Raw genomic sequence first — 16,686 nt, 5'->3', positions numbered from 1 at the left:
GGTTTTTTTTTTCAGTCTGCAGGTTTTGAGCCTGGCAGTTGGCTTCGGCCGACAGAAATGCGGAGGGAGGTGTGTGGGCTGGGGCCAAGCTCTCCCGGGGGGCGAGCAGAGCCCGTCTGGGGCCTCCTTCCCCCAGGGCTGCAGCCAGGAACCCTAATTCAGAAGAAATTTGGGGGTTTTGCACTTTTTTCCAAGCAAGCTGGCCGGGGGCCTGGCCAGAGTGGGGGGCTGCTCACCACGCCGGGCTAGGAGCCCCCTGCCTGGGCTGGTGGGTTCTCCGAGCACAATGTCATATGGAGCCTTATGGGGGGCGGTGGCCCCCCCCCCGGGGTGGGGATGCCACAGCCCCCCCCAGAGGTCTCAGTGCCGGGGTGGTCGACGGAGGGGACACGGCCCCCGGGCACGCCGGCACCCCCGCGGCGGGCAGCCGAGTGCGGAGCCGGCGCGGGGGGGCTGCGGGGGGACCCCGGGAGCGGCGGGGGGGGGGGGCGGGGGCAGGGCCCGGCGGCGGGGGGAGGCGGCGGGGGAAGGCGGCGGGAGGGGCGGGGCGGGGGGGGCCGGGAGTGAGGGACCCCCCCGCGGAGCGTGGGCCGGGCGGGGGGAGCGGCGGGGAGCGGCGGCGGTGGGCGGGCGGCGGCGGGCGGCTCGGCCCCGGGTGCCCCAAGGGCTGCCGCCGAGCCGGAGGCTTCCCCGGGGCTCCTGCCCAGCGCCGAGCGTCCGTCCCCCGGCCCGCCCGGCCGGCACCGGCACCGGCACCGGCATCGATACGGGCATCCATTCCGGTCGCAACATCAGCATCAAACCCGACACCGGCACCGGCAGCATCATCAGCATCAGCACCGGCACCGACACCAGCATCGGTATCGACATCGACGCCGGCACCGGCAGCAGCACCAACACCGGCATCGACACCGGCACCGGTATCAGCGTCGGCGACAAGGGTGGCTCTAGCTCCAGCAGCGCCCAGGTGAGCAGTGATGGGTGGTGGGTGCAGGTGACGTGGTCGCACGGAGGCCCTGGGCCGTGGCAGTGGGTGCCCTGAGCTCGTGGGTGCTGGGGACAGGGTGCCCGCCCTGGGCTGGGGGTGCCCACCCTGGGCACCTCCATGGCAGCGCGTCGGAGCAAAGGGAGGGTGGAGAGGCAGGAGGCTCAGGAGATGGCGGTGTCCTCAGGGGGCACAGGGGTTTTGGGGGGATGAAACTTTGCGGCAGGCTGCGGTGCTGAGCAGCGTGGTGGGGTGTCTCTTGAGGGCTTGGGGGGGGTCCGTGCCCATCCCACTGGGGGCAGGTGGCTCCGGGGAGGATCGGGATAAGCAGTGGTCAGGCACTGAGCAAGGCTCATCCATCTTGGGGTGGGCAATTCACACCCACCCCCATGGTGGCACCTCTGTCCCATCCTGGCACCCACCCCGGTCCCCCTCACCCCCTGCTCCCCCCAGCCTGGCAGGTCCTGGGGTCACCACTGCCCCCTCTACCCTACCCCATCCTCATCTCAGCTACCCCAACCCCCCGACCCTCCCAGCTCCAGCCCTCAGCTTCCCAGTTAAGAGCTTCCCGGATGATTCCGGGCTCGGGGATCTGGGGGGGTCCCAGGCAGCAGGAGCCCAGGGAGAGCCAGTGCAGGGCTGAGCACTGCTCTGGGCAGGAACCACGCACACCTCGTGCCTCCTCCCAGGCAGGCGCACCCTCTCAGGGAGGAAAGGGCTTCCCCAGGCACAATCCCTCCTCACTGCCTTCAGGGCATTATTTTGGCAGGCTGCCCCTGCAGATGCTTGGATCAGGTCCCTCTGGTCCCTGGAGCTGGCTCCTGTCCCCTGGCTGGGTGGCAGTGCCACCGAGGGGTTAGCAGAGGCAGCATGTCCTGCGCTCACCCTGAATACTCACAGCCCATGACCTTGGGTCTGTCCACCAAGGGACATCTCAACCCTTGCTGTCTTGGGGGGCTGCCTTGACTCCTCTTGGGATGTCCCCCCTTGTCATGGCCAGGCAGGAGTGGTGGGAGATAGAACCGGGAGTGGGCAATGGCTGTGCCACTGTCTCCATCCTTTATTGTCTCAGCATCTCACCCCAAAAAAGCAGGTTTTGGAGAGGGAAGGGTGCTGGCGGAGCCAGGTTCTCCTCAATTCTTTAAACTGGGGGAGCCACAGCGTTTCTTCCAAGCTGGGCTGCTGGGAGGCTGTGCCCAAGATCTTCACCCCCAGGGGACTGTGCCAGGCTGGAGCAAGAGACCACACAAGGGTCTAAACTGGATATCAGGATTTCTGCAGCTCAAAAAGCGCTGCCGCTCCCTGCCCTGCCCCTGCAGCCATGCCAGGGGCTGCTGGGGTCTTTGGTGGCTTGTAGAGGGCTGTGCCAACCCCAGCCTGGGGACTGCGCTGGGTGTCCCCAAAGGCAGATGGCGAGTGGTGGGCTGGAAGGCAGAGGGGGAGGCGGAGGAGGTGGCTGGGAGCCAGGGGATGCTCGGTGGGAGGCTATCAGTGGCTGTGGTTGCATCCAGCCTCGGGGGAAGCCTTGGGGTTCAGCTCCCGGTTCAGCCAGCGAAGCTCTGGCACCTGTTCCTGATCTGGCCCCACGCTCCCTCGCAGGACAGCGTGCTCCTGCGAGGACATGAAACCACGAAGATTGGGGTCGGGGCTGCAGCCTTGCTCCGACCTTGGGGCCTTGGGTTGGCTCTTCCAGCACCTGGCTCAGCCAAGGGGCAATGGATCCAGCTCTGCTCCATGAGGGCTGGGCATTTCAAACCTGCACAGATGTCTTCCCTCCTCAGCTTTGGGTCCCTTCCCCACCAGCTCCCCCAGGGCCAGGTGGGTGTCACTGGGAAGGCGCTGTGAGAGTCACCACATTGGAGAATCCCAATGATGCTCCCGACATCAGTGGGGGAAAACATACCATGCAAGGCCTTGCCACAGGGGAGGGCCATTGGTCCCTCCTGAGGGGATGCTGCCTGGGGAGCAGGACACCCTGGAAGGTTTCCACCTCCCTTCTTGGATGAGTTGCAGCAGGAAGGAGAAAATCTGCCGGCTGCCAGGGACCTGGGGGGAAGCAGATGCCAGGGGCTCCCCAGGGAGCCGGAGGTACCAGCTGCAGCACGTGTTCTGGGAAGCCTTCAGCTGGCTCCGCTTCCCAAAATTAATTATCCGGGTGCCTGCATATGTCCTGCTGCTTTGACAGAGCTGGGAGCCTCCTCCGAATTCAGTGCCACTTGCCCTGGGCACCCTGCTGCCCTTTCTGCTATACCCAGCTGGATGCACGGCTGAACTTGGCTCTCCTTGGTGTGACCAGTCCAGCCTTTGCAGTAGGACCAGTATTAGTCTGTGGATTCACCAGGCAGGTGGGGAGCTGGAAGAAGGGGATCTGGAGGAAAGGGACTGTGGAGGTGGCGAGCAGGGGAGTCCCTGCGTGGCCCCTGGATGTGGTGCAAGCATTAGTGCGGTGCCCCTGGGGTGGGTGACATGGAGCATCACTCACCCCGACCTGACTGCAGCAGGCCAGGGCTGCAGGGAGCAGACAAACACCCCCAACACTGGGAGCTGGACCACAGTCCTCTCCTGATGCTGACCAGTAGCAGATGGAGAAAAGGGACCTTGCACTGGGAGAAGAGGCTCCCGCAGTACGCAGCCGAGCCTGGGGCATTTCAGAAATGCCTTGTGCCTCATGTCACCCAGCCCGCGGCACTCCTGGCATGGCACAGCCTGGCATGCACTTGGTGGCACCCAGCTGGCAACCTCTGCCCCCATAGATCTCCCAGCCCCTGTCCCAAGCAGCCCATGCCTGTGTCGCACCATCCTCATGACTCCTCGGGTTTCCCCTGGCACAAATCCCTACGCCACCCACGTGCTCCGCACCCACAGCCAGGAGAATCGAGGATGTCCCTGTCCCCATCCCAGCATCTCGCGTCAGGCCCATCAGCTCCCACCCAGGATGCTTAGGCTGGAACAGCTGACAAAAAGCCATTTGGGGAGGAGGGAGCCTGAAACTGCTAAAGAATGAAACCAATTTAGATGTGGGTGACACGTTTATTATGCAAAATTATAGTTTGTGCCGTCGTCGGAGCAGCTAACTAAAGGTTACGGTGGGAGCTGTATTACCCAGGGCTCAATCATCTTAATTACCTCCCATTAGATCGCCTGCTTTGCAACTGAGACTCATGGTAGGGGAAGCTCCTGTTTACCTCCCTCGGCTACGGCAGCAAGCGCTGATTTGCCCACAGTGCCAGGTTCCTTTCCGTGGGGGCTGCGGGTAGGTTTCTATCATACCCATGCGAAAGGGGCTGTTGCATTTGTCCCCTTGGACTCGAGAAGGACCTGAATGCAAACAATGGGACTGAGAGCAGACGCACAGGGTGAGGAGTGTGGGGGAGATGGGTTCAGCCCTGCCGTGCAGCCCCCAGCACCGTTGTGGGGTCCTCGATGGACACCCAAACCCCACAGGGGAAATTCCTGTCCTCCTCCCACCACACCAGCAACTAAAGGCAATTAACTGATAAGGAAGAGATACTCGCAAGACCTGGAAGAGGCTGGCAAACACTGGGCTGGCCTGGGAGTGGCTGGAGCAGCCTCCATCCCTGCTGGGATGCGGTGGGATCCCTCCCTCCATCCCTCCCTGGGATGTGGTGGGACCCCTCCATCCTCCCTGGGATGCCTCCATCCCTGCTGGGGTGCGGTGGGATCCCTCCCTAGGGATTTGCCGTGTTCCCACAGTAAATAGCCACGACCAGACTATTGCTGGTGATTTTTGGGTGCTTTTCATTTTCCCAGTACCAAGGAGCATGCAGGCTGGCAGAGCCAGCGGTGGTTGCAGCGCAGGGAAGGGACCTTTCTGCTGTCCCAGAGTTGCTCCCACTCCAGTGCTTTGCCCAGCCCGTGTGTCAGACCCCAGCAAGGGAGCTGTCAGCTCTTTCCTCTGGGATGCCATATTGCAAAGCAGCTCCATCCCTGCCGGCAGCAGCTTTCCCAGAGTCCTGCATGTCCCTGCAGAGGGATTTTGCACCTCCCAGCTGCCGGGGAACAGGAGCCCAGCTCTGTAGAAGGGTAAAAGCCAGAGGTGCTTTTTATTATTATTATTATTATTATTATTATTATTATTATTATTATTATTATTATTATTATTATTATTATTATTATTATTATTACAAAGGGAAGGAAGAATTTTCCTCTCTAAATTTCCCAGGGGAGAACTGGGAACCCAGGGGTGATCAGGTGGGATGGGAAGGAGTGATGTACGCTGGGCTGGGAGCCCCGGGCTCCAGGAGGATGGAGAAGAGGACCCAGCTTATGGTTATTCCCTCTCTGGGTGAACAGGGCCTGATGCACGCTCCATGGCCAACCCAGCTGAGGTTATCCATCCCCCTCCCTCCTGTGCCGGGGTTCTGGGAGCTTTTGGGTGCAGGGTAAGTCCCTGGCAAAGCCTGGGAGGAATGCTGCGCTGGCAGCCCACGTCCTCGTGCTTCTGCCTGCTCAGCTTTTAGTGCTTTGTTCTTTAAGCTTGTCCAGGAATGAAATTAGGATGGTTCAGAAGCCATCACGCATTTGGGTTACTCTGGTACTTTTGGCATCAGCCCAGGATGCCCCGTGCACTGCTCCCATTGGAAAAGATGCCTCAATTTTATCCATTGATGGACGTGCAGAAGACGCTGGCTTGCAGGTGCTCAGCAGGTCTGTGTTGGGATTAAACTGCCGAGGCCTCCAGAGCACTCCTTCCTGGCCCAGTCCTGGTCTGTGGGATCAAAAGGGGATTTTCTCTGTGGTCACCACCCTTCAAGATAGCCAAGTCAGGATGTGAGGCACGGTGGTGAGCACCTCGAGGTCTGGAGGCACCCAGATTTGGGTTGGCGGCGTTTGGGTTTGCCCTGCAGATGCTTGGGGAAACTTTGGGTTGGGATGTCAGCGAGCGCGTGAGCTGGTTTTGCTGTTACCCTCGAGCAGCACTTGCTCTGATTTGTGGTTGCAGCATTATAAGCCAAAGTGACAGTTTATACAAATAGCCTGAAATCCTGTCTGGAGAGACTCAGGTTGGATTTTATTTTTTTTTTCTGGCTTTCATGAGGGTAGTAAACAGAACTGAACTCTTCCATCATCCCTGACCACAATGAGACTGGGATTGATGGAGCAACAACCCACCCTTCCTTTCTCCCAGCAACTCCATCCTATGGATTTCAGCAGCAAAACCCACCTCTTGTGCTCATCTCCCTGTTGGCATCCAGGAATTGCAGGGAATGAAGATTATCAGTGTCCCATTTCGGAGTCCTTCCCTCTCACTCACTCTTTGCCGTGAATAGGAATTTAGGTACCAATATCCAACAAGCCTGGACGAGCCCCGCCGCAGAGCCAGTGAAGGGAAGCGTTTATGTTCAGTCTAGGCTGGCGTTATCCAAGATGCATCTCAGGTTTTAACTTCTAAGTCCTACAGCTGGAGTAAAAAAAATCCTAAAAAAATAAGTCAGCCCTAAAGCATGCAAAAAGGAAACAGAGGGTGAATAAAGGCGAGTGAATAAAGACAGATCAAAGTCAATCTATTGGGTGGAATAATTCAGGATTGGGGTATGAGCAGGGATGGGACTGAGCATAGACCTAGTCCTGCCCACCTGCTTGGCAGTGATGGGGACCAGGGAGGGAGCAGGGGAAGGGGAGAAGAGGGTGTCAGGATGATAAGAGGGATATCAGGACGATGGAGGGGAGGAAGAGACACTTCAACATGCCCCAAACTGATGGGTGAGGCAATCAAAGCACAAGCAGGAACCGTGGAGAAGATGGAAAGCAGGTCAGGCTGCGAGGATAGGTGTGTAAGAGCAAGAGCAGGAAGGTCAAAGCTCAAAGCGGGACTCAACAGGAAGGGGCTTAGAGGGTAACAAGAATTACTGCTCTAAGTACATTAGTCTGTCAAGGAAGATCTGCTGCTTAGCGGCGAGGGGCGGTGGTGGGAGCCCACGTGTTGGATGTCTCTCAGGCAATGGTGTTTGCTGGAAAGTGCATCACATGGAGGGGCCACCCCATGGGTACCGGGATGTGCTGGACCACCTCAGCCTGGGCCAGAGATTTGGGGAGCTGCCAGTGTAACCTCCTCTCTGAAGACCTGCTGGAACAATTCCTCAAAGCTCTGGGGAGAAGCTGAGGCCACGCGGTGAGGAGAAGCCAGGGAAAAATGAGAGAAAAGATAGCATGAGACCTTGACGATGCTCCAAGCATCTGGGTGCAGGTTTGCTTGGGACCCAGCGCTGCTTCGCTCCCTGCTGTGTCACCACGGCTCGAAAGGTGCCAGACAGGATCTGAGCCGGGCCAGGCACCTCCCCAGCCTGCCTGGAGACCTGGCGATTTAGGGACAAAAGTGCTCACCCATGGTCGGAGAGGATTTGCTTCTGAGGGCTGGCAGCAGGGTGCCAGCATCCCCCCACGGGCAGGCGCTGGCAACAGCTTCCCTCCCAGCACCGCTTCCAGGAGGGATCATCATCTTGAGGCGCTTGGGTTGGGACTTCCCTGTGCTCTGGGCTTGAAGCAAAACCTGTTCTCCGTGTCACTGTGCATCACCACATTAAAAATTCCTGCACCAGCCAACACTCCCAGGGCCTTTTCCCGTCTCATTTCTCCCGCTGCCCTGGAGACAATGAGTTTGGGACAATATTTATACCCATCCTTCCCTCTCGCCTGGATCCTGGGAGCTGTTTATGGGCTGCTGACAGCTGACAAAGCCCGTTTCTACATGGCAATGGGTGTCTGCTCAGCATCTCCTGGGCGCTGGCACTGGCAGTGTTGCTGCTACTTCGGGCAGGAATGCTGCTGCCTGCAGCCACATCCCTCGAAATGAAACCGCCGGGACCAAACCTGCTGCCTCCGTGGGAGATCTCTTGGTTCTCCAGATTTTATCCTGTGTTTAATTATTGGCATCTGCTGTTCCAGGCTCCAGGGGCTGCTTGGTCTGTCTGGTGGCTGTTGGTCTCTTGTTAAATCAATCCTGTTGGATTTTCCTCCCATGTGGACTCAATATTGATTTTCCTGGATGATGCTTTCATCCCTTTCTGATCCAGGGCAGGTCTTTCCTTCCCCGCTTGCAACACTCATTTAATTCAATGTTACAGTTACACTTTGGCAAATCCTTCCCATTTTTCATCACGTTTATCGTCTCGTAATAACATCAACATTATGCCAGTGGATTTTCAGAGGGCTTGCGCTGAGCTGCGGCGTTTCCCAGCCTGTCGTTGGCAGGGCATGGCACAGACCCCACAACACACTGAATTAAATGAGCATGAAGAACCCCCCCTTATCAAGAAAACCAAGAACATTAAATGATCCAAACCCACACTTCCAAATTAGCTAACAACCCATCAACCACTTTCCAGCTGAACAAGCAAATTCTTATGCCTATGGTTAAATGAATCCTTAAGAAAACTTTACAGCCACCGCTGTAACACCTCCCTGGTCCTAAACACCCCGGAGCATTTCTGGCTCATGTGCCCTGGGAGGGGGAACGCGTTTGGCAAAGCTGACCAGTGCCGTGTGACCCTGGTAGGGACTGCGACACGTCCCGTGGTCCCCATGCTCCAGGTGCTGGCTCCGGCAGCAGCCATGGATGCTATTTTAGGCGAGCCTGTGAGCATGGTCTGCTCCCTCCCATCCCCCTGGGACCCCAGGTTGCGGTGTTAGAGGGGATACCCCTGCCTCGATCGCTGGGGAGGGTTCCTGGATGTGCTGCCCATGGAGGTGTCTGACCCAATCTGAACCCATGGTCTCTTTGGCTGCTCTGTCCCCAGGGTGTTCACACCTTTCTCTCCCCATTCAGCATCTTCCTTCCTTCCTCCAGGGCTTTTATAGCCAGGGAAATGTGAGATTACGCCAAACCTTTGAGCAACAATGATGCCACACCAGAGGGAAGACCTCCATCACCAAATCCTGCTGCCCATCCCACACAAACCCCCGCGGGAAGGAACCCAGCTCCTCCTAACACCCTTGGCTGGTTTCCTCCCATCGACGGCAAAGCCCAGATCAGGCACAGCATGGCCGTAGCGTCTGGTGTCCCTGCCTGTCCCTGCCAGTGCCTGGTGTCCCTGCCTGTCCCTGCCTGTGCCTGGTGTCCTTGCCTGCGCCTGGTGTCCCTGCCTGTGCCTGGTGTCCCTGCCTGCGCCTCGTGTCCCTGCCTGCGCCTGGTGTCCCTGCCTGCGCCTCGTGTCCCTGCCTGCGCCTGGTGTCCCTGCCTGCACCTCATGTCCCTGCCTGCGCCTGGTGTCCCTGCCTGCGCCTCGTGTCCCTGCCTGCGCCTGGTGTCCCTGCCTGTGCCTGGTGTCCCTGCCTGCGCCTGGTGTCCCTGCCTGTGCCTGGTGTCCCTGCCTGCGCCTGGTGTCCCTGCCTGCGCCTCGTGTCCCTGCCTGCGCCTCGTGTCCCTGCCTGTGCCTGGTGTCCCTGCCTGTGCCTGGTGTCCCTGCCTGTGCCTGGTGTCCCTGCCTGCGCCTGGTGTCCCTGCCTGCGCCTGGTGTCCCTGCCAGTGCCTGGTGTCCCTGCCTGTGCCTGGTGTCCCTGCCTGTGCCTGGTGTCCCTGCCTGTCCCTGCCTGCGCCTGGTGTCCCTGCCTGTGCCTGGTGTCCCTGCCTGTCCCTGCCTGTGCCTGGTGTCCCTGCCTGCGCCTCGTGTCCCTGCCTGCGCCTGGTGTCCCTGCCTGTGCCTGGTGTCCCTGCCTGCGCCTTGTGTCCCTGCCTGCGCCTGGTGTCCCTGCCTGCGCCTGGTGTCCCTGCCTGCGCCTGGTGTCCCTGCCTGTGCCTGGTGTCCCTGCCTGCGCCTCGTGTCCCTGCCAGTGCCTGGTGTCCCTGCCTGTGCCTGGTGTCCCTGCCTGCGCCTCGTGTCCCTGCCTGTGCCTGGTGTCCCTGCCTGTGCCTGGTGTCCCTGCCTGCGCCTGGTGTCCCTGCCTGCGCCTGGTGTCCCTGCCTGTGCCTGGTGTCCCTGCCTGCGCCTCGTGTCCCTGCCTGCGCCTGGTGTCCCTGCCTGTGCCTGGTGTCCCTGCCTGCGCCTTGTGTCCCTGCCTGCGCCTGGTGTCCCTGCCTGTGCCTCGTGTCCCTGCCTGTGCCTGGTGTCCCTGCCTGCACCTCATGTCCCTGCCTGCGCCTGGTGTCCCTGCCTGCGCCTCGTGTCCCTGCCTGCGCCTGGTGTCCCTGCCTGTGCCTGGTGTCCCTGCCTGCACACGATAGGGAAAGGGGTGGCTGTGCCCAACCCAAGTCAGTCCCTTCATTGGGTGCATCCTGCAGCTCCCCTGCCCCAGGCTGGTAGGGGAGGAGGAAGAGGGGGAAAAGGAAGAGGGGTTTAGGTGCTTCTCACCCTAAACCAGTCCCCCTCCCAGGGCTGATGCTCCAGGGTGTCTGGCTGTAGCACCTCCTTCACAAGCCATGAATTTTGGGGGTTTTGGGCTTGGATGAGGAGCCCTGGAGCAAAAACCAGGCAAGCAGGGAGCAGGTCCTGGAGCAGGAGCCTTCCTCCTGCTGCCCACAGGTACAGGAGCTCCCCAGGCTGCTCCAGGCTCCAAACACTAAAGACAAGCAGTGGGGCAGCACCCAAAACATGGCTCAGGAGATGTTTCCTGCAGCTGATCATCCTGCAAGGAGCTTCGATGCCAAAGGCAAGGTCTAATCCTGCACAGGCTGCCCAGGCAGCCTGGACACTGGGCAGGGGTTGGATCTGCAGCAGCTCGTGATGGGAGGCAGCATGTCCTGGCTGCGGTGGGGTGGCAACATCTCGCTTCTCTGCACTATCATCTCCTGATTGCTTTGCAACATCATGATGGTTTTAAACTAAAGAAGGGTGGATTCAGACTAGATATAAAGAAGATATTTTTTACAACGAGGGTGGTGAAATCCTGGCCCACGTTGCCCGGAGAGGGTGTAGATGCCGCATCTGTGGAAACTCTCAAGGCCAGGTTGGACGGGGCTCTGAGCAGCCTGGTCTAGTTGAAGATGTCCCTGCTCACTGCAGGGGGGGTGGGTTAGGTGGCTCCTAAAGGTGCCTTCCAACACAAACCATTCTGTGATTCTATGATCTCACCCCCTGGCCTTCAGCCAGACCATCACCTTCCCCTCTTGTGCTTTAATCCGTCATTTCTGCAGCCAGATTACGTTACTGAGCATCCCCAGCCCAAACCAAGCAGCTCAGCACGTGCCCATGGTTGTCACCCATGTGGCATGAGAGTGTCGGGGCTCAGCGGCACCACCGGAGTTCTTGTGTTGGGAAGACGTTGTGTTGCATTAAAATGCCTGAGGTTTGGGGGCATCCCAGCCTGGATACGGCCTTGTAGGACATTTTCTGGTCTCCTGGTGGCCTCTGTGCAAGACACAGATTTTGCTGTGATGAGGCTGGCTCGATTTCCAAGGGACTTGACCAAGGGGACATGACACGTCCCAGCGCCATGTCCTCCCTCCACCTTTTCTCAGTATCTTCCACCACAGCCCATCTCCAGGAGGGATTAAGGTTTATTTCTGCCCTACTCTCCTTTATCCCATTAGGGGCATTAAGGCAGGAGTCAGCAGCCCCGAGGACCTTCCATGTGACTCCAGGAGCTTTTTTAAGTTGAGACCATGTTAAGCCTCCCAGAAACTGTCCCTGCTTAGAGGGGGAAATCCCCACTTGCTGAGCAGAGGCCCAGGGTTTATGCAACATTATTTGCCCAAGGCCGGGTTGCATTTGCTGCCTGTGGGTCCGGGAGGACGAGGCAGCACTTGGCATTGGGCAGGCACTGGTGCCTTGGACCTTGCTCCCAAGGGAGCCCAGGGATGCAGGGAGATGGGGGAAAGCCTGACGGGCTCCCCGTGACACAATATTCCTCCTGCTGTGACAACCCCTGAGGGGTTTCGGTCCCATCCAAGGTCCCAGCAACCTCCCTGTCTGTGCCAGTAAGAAAGTCCTGATCTCTCTGCACGGGTTTTTGGTGCACTGGGTGAGCATACGGGGTGTAACCCCTGCCTGTGTCCAGGGCACCCCGTCCCCGGCATCCCCAGAGTTGTTTAGCTGCAGGAAGGAGACAGGCAGGATCCAGCCTGGTCTTGAAGGCTGTTTATTGCCTGATTCTCCAGCGCTTGAGCTGACAGGAGCTGCTGGAGCTGCTGGGGAGGCAGCTTTGATCCAGCCCTGCAAGGCTCCTGTCTTGCTGGGATGCGCGAAGAGTCAGCCTGTGTGTGTGTGTGCGCGCGTGCATGTGTGCAGCGTGTGTGTGTACGCGTGCATTCACGTGTATATGCATCTGTGCATGCATGCCTCTGTGCGCGTGCACGTGTGCAACTGCAAGCATGCCTGGTTGCATGTGTGCATGCCTGACTGCGCGCGCGTGTGTGTGAACACGAGCATACACACGTCTGTGGGTGTGTGTGCTTGTGCATGCTCACGTGCTCGCACCATCACGCATGCCGGGAGCGTGAGCCCCAGCTCACCCCGGCCCCTCTTCCCAAACGGTTGCCAGGGTGACTCGGCGGGTGCGCCGGTGCCATCCCGGATGCTACACGCCACCCGCCCGTGTCCTGGTGCCCGGAGCAGGGGCTGCTGGGCCGAGGGCTCCCACCGGGCGAGCGCGCCTTGCTGCGGGGCGCTCGGTGCCAGATGGGGGACGTGAACTTGAACTTGCGCTGTGTGGTGAGCAACTCTGTGACCAGGAGGTGACGCAGCTCCCGCACTAACAGGAGCTGACCGGAGCTCTTGTGCTGACATAGGGATGCACATGTGTGCTGGCGTGCGTGCAGAGCACATGGCATGCACACACATGTGCCAGGGGATGCCATGCATTCGCACACATGTGCTACAACACACCATGCGTGCACACCCATGTGCCAGAGGGTGCCATGCATGCACAAACGTGTGCTACAATGCATCACATATGCAAATACCTGTACCAAGGCATTTCAAGCATGCACATACGTGTGCCATGGGACACCCTGCATGCACATGTGTACCAGAGGGCACCACGCATGCACACCCTGGCACTCAGCTCCAGCTGCATGCATATGTACACTCACACACAACAGCCCATCCAGGAGTGATGCACGCAAACACGCACATACATGTGCCAAAGCACACGCAAACGCATGCGGCTCCAGAGTGCCACAGGCGGTGCACATGTGCACGCACGCCCACCCGGGGAGCATCGCGCCTCTGCTGAGCCTTTGCCACTGCACAGCCCCCACTCGCAGGGCCACCGACCCTGCCCTTGTCACGCACCTGAGCCTCACTCCGTGCCTCAGTTTCCCCACCTGAAAAGGGCCTGGGCCCTGCCCCGCATGGGACAGCCACCTCATGATTAATCACATCCCGGGTTAATCATTCATTCCTCCTCCTCCTCGCAGGCAGCCAGGGTCACTCATCCTGCTCGGCACAGCGCCTGCACCCAAGGACTCAGGGACCTTGGCTTGTCCTCCACCGGAGAGTGATTCCCAGGGGGACACTGGTGAGTTCAAGCCCCCCACAGCAGGACAAGTTCCCACTGCCACCAGCCTGGGGACACCAGTCCTAGCATTGCCACCAGCATCCAGCCTCAAGGGGACGGGCATGCTTTGGTGATGGCTTGGGGGTCCCTGCGTCCCATGAGCAGGTAGAGTGGGTCTGGGGAGGGTGGAAGTCACCCCTGGCCCTTCAAGGTCCTGCGCCACCTCCAGCCTGCAGCTGCAAAACCCGCCTGCAAAGGTCAAGAATATTTACAAGCACTGAGCAAACATCCCAGTAAGGTCTCAGCAGCGGCGTGCACTGGGGTCGGATCCACGCCAGTGGGTTCCGCATGGTGTCTGGTGCTGGGGACTTCCCAGGAGAGTCCTCCACCCATTCGAGTGTACCCCAGCATCACACTGCCTGCCCTCGCTCTCCAAGGGACGTGGTGGGATCCCCAGGTTGAGGACGATGTCCCATGGCACTGCAGCTGGTCCCGCTGTGCCCTCTCAGCCTCCCTTGCTGTCCCACCTCCCACCTGGGTGTCACCTCCATGTCCCCATCCCTGCTCTCCGTCCAGCCCTTGCTGCCATCGCCTGCCTGCCCACCAGGGACGAGGGGTCCCTGCCCTTCGCAGCCCGGCTTGGTGTAGCCACATGGGGTGCTGGGTGCTATGGGTGCCCTGCATGGGGACACAGCCTCTCCCACCCCCGGAAGGGGTCCCACTCCCTCCTTTCCACCCCATTGATAGCAGCCCCAGGAGCCATCACTGACCCCCTGCTCTACCTCCCCCCAGGTCGGAGAAGGAGGGGACCCAGCTGGGACCCCCCATCTCCCATCGGGTCCCTCACTGTCTGGAAGACGTCCAGAGGGGAAACTGCCAGGCCAGGGAGCGGAGCGGGACCCTGGGCACGGGGGAGACGCAGCACCAGGCCAGGCTGGAGGGTGCCCGGTAAGGCTGCTTGGGGGGGTGCTAGTGGGATCCCTGAGAACCCCCCCTTCCTCCATGGTGCAGTGACCAGTGGAGGTCACAGCACCCAAAGGTACCATCCCTGGGGCAGGGCTGTCCCACGGGCAGGGCGGCCCCTGCCTTCGTTCCTGGAGAGCCTGCAGTCGGGGTGGGCAGCAGGGGTTGTTAGAGGGCTCAGCCTTGCTCCCCAGGCAGCTGCAGGCAGGGGATGGTGCCTGCCTTGACCTAGAGCATCCTGCCTGGAGCAGGGACTGGGTGCCACCTTGCCCAGTGGCGCTGACAGGGGAGGGGACCGTGTCTTTCCAGGGTTAGCATGACCGAGGTGGAACCTGTGCTGGACTTTGCATCCTCCGGGAGAACGGGCCGGCGCAATGCCCTGCCCGACATCCTGGGCTCGCCGGCCGGCGTCAGCCCCTCTGACCTGCCCCTCAAGCTGGCCGAGATGTCCCTGAACGCGGGTAGGTGATGGGGAGGGTGGGGGACAACGCGGGCAGGCAGGAACCAGGGTTGCTCATATCCTCGTCTCTCCTCGCAGGCAGCGGCCAGGAGATGCAGTCGCCCTCGGCGGAGGTGCCCCCTCCGCAGCCCCCCAGCCCTGAGCTGAAGGACACGTCCTAACCCCGCTCCCGGGGGGGACATTGCTGACCAGCGGAGGAAAGAGGAGGCTGCGGAGCATCAGCCCGGCTTTCCTGGCATGGCCGGAGTCCGCTGGGTTTTCCTGGGTGCTACCGCGGCGAGACCGTCGGGTGTCGTCCCCCCCGCCATGGGGGGAGCATCGCATGGCGGGGACCTGCCGTGACAAAGGGGCGATTCCCACTCACGCCCTGGGCGAGGACCTGGGGGGGGGGGATTTTTTTGCCTCCCCAGGGGGGAGGAATATTTTTCTTCTGGGGCATTTGGCAGAGCCAAGCGCAGGGGGTTCGCTGGGGCGGGGGGCTTTCTCCTCGTCACAGGAGCAGCCCGCGGGTGTTTCTAGCTGAGTGTGGTGTTCACTGTGATGTTTTGGGTACCACCGCCGTCTCCTGGCCTTTCTTCCTGGGTGATCCAGGAGCCTTTTTCACGAAGGGTGGGGCGAGCACTGCGCGATCCCAACAGCCCCCCCCAGCCCTTAAGCAAAGCCTCCCCCTCCCGACCCGCCCCCGGCAGCCAGCACCTTGCTGAGGGGTCCCACTATGATTGGAGCACCCCAGGGTGGTCCCTCCCCCAGGAGTGCGGGGTCTCGGCTCCTTATCCAGTCACCCTCTCTGCCGGCCCCGGGTCCGCGCAGGAGGGAGGCAGCTCTGCCTCTGGGAGGGTGCCGGTGATTTCGGAGGGGGTGAGCAGGGTGATCTGGGCAGCCCCAGCCCTGCGCATCACCCCAGCTCCCTCACACCTGTGGGTGCCCACCCCTGCTCCCCTCGCGCAGCCCTGGGATCCCCGCCGTGTCCCTGGAGAAAACCCCGGGAGGGGGAAGCAGCATCGAACCAGACCAGCTGGGTCCTGCAGCTTTGGGGATGTGCAAGAAACGGAGTCGGGGTTTCCAGGCTCTGGCCATGCTCACTGAAACCTCCACTTCGGCTGGCGGGTGGAGGGGGCTGCCCAGGCACCGGGGGGCTGGGGGAGGCGAGAGGCCGGGAAGCACTCGCCTTGCCCCGATCCTGCCCCGGGCAGGGGCTGGTTTCCCAGGCTGGGGTTTGCTGGCTGGGGGCTGGAGCGGGGCAGAGTGGTTGCACATTGTGCTGGACCCAGTTCCACCATGGATGGTCACCTATAGCTGTCGCTGTGGCACCAGCAAATAAATCCCAGAGCCCGTGTCCCCTCCCGCCACCGCCGGGCTGGTGACTGGGTCTGGAAGAGCTGCACACAGGGCCACGGCCTCCAGCAGCCCCCGTCCCCAGCACCCCAGGGTGGCCCTGGGCACCCCTGGGCTCTTGGGCAAGGACACCAGCTGCCTGTCCCTTGGTGCGGAGGCCAGCCCCAGTCAGGACACTGTGTGCGCGTGGGCGTGCGTGTGCGTGTGCGTGGGCACCTCTGTGCGTGGGCACCTCTGTGCGTGGGCATGTGCACGCACGGGCGCCTCTGTGCATGGAGCACCCACATGCGCGGGCACCTTTGTGCATCCGTGTGCGTGGGTGTTGTGCACATGGGTGTCAGCGTGCATGTCTGTGGGTGTGCAGGGCGGCCGTGTTCTCGGGTGCTCCCGTGGGTGGGCGTCTGTGTGCGTGGGTGCCTGTGTGCACAAGTGCTCACGTGCATGGTCACCCATGTGCTTGGTGGGTCCCTGTCAGCATGACTGTCCGTCTGGGTGGGTGCTCCTGTGGGTGAGTGTCCGTCTGTGTGGGCAGCCATCTGCATGTGTGCTT

The 16,686-nt window shown here is 60.8% G+C and overlaps 1 protein-coding gene across 1 annotated transcript; it reads left to right on the top strand.

The window, feature by feature from the left end:
- Positions 1–619: 619 nt before the first annotated feature.
- On the top strand, positions 620–15,337 carry LOC135316742 (cAMP-dependent protein kinase inhibitor alpha-like). The gene is made up of 5 exons (XM_064471200.1): positions 620–967; positions 13,299–13,399; positions 14,171–14,326; positions 14,651–14,802; positions 14,880–15,337. The coding sequence occupies exons 4-5, from the start codon at positions 14,658–14,660 to the stop codon at positions 14,960–14,962; spliced, it is 228 nt and encodes a 75-aa protein (XP_064327270.1). The 5' UTR covers positions 620–967; positions 13,299–13,399; positions 14,171–14,326; positions 14,651–14,657; the 3' UTR covers positions 14,963–15,337.
- Positions 15,338–16,686: the final 1,349 nt, after the last annotated feature.

This window comes from Phalacrocorax carbo, chromosome 22, assembly GCF_963921805.1.
Source record: "Phalacrocorax carbo chromosome 22, bPhaCar2.1, whole genome shotgun sequence".
Classification (NCBI taxonomy): Eukaryota; Metazoa; Chordata; class Aves; order Suliformes; family Phalacrocoracidae; genus Phalacrocorax; species Phalacrocorax carbo.
The sequence above is the reverse complement of the archived record's forward strand: the minus strand, read 5'-3'. Positions and strand labels throughout refer to the sequence as shown.

Excerpts from the sequence above, each read along its gene's own strand:
- LOC135316742 (XM_064471200.1), top strand. The coding sequence starts at position 14,658 with ATGACCGAGGTGGAACCTGTGCTGGACTTTGCATCCTCCGGGAGAACG. Across the intron at positions 14,803-14,879 it reads CGAGATGTCCCTGAACGCGG|GCAGCGGCCAGGAGATGCAG; the intron begins GTAGGTGATGGG and ends CTCTCCTCGCAG.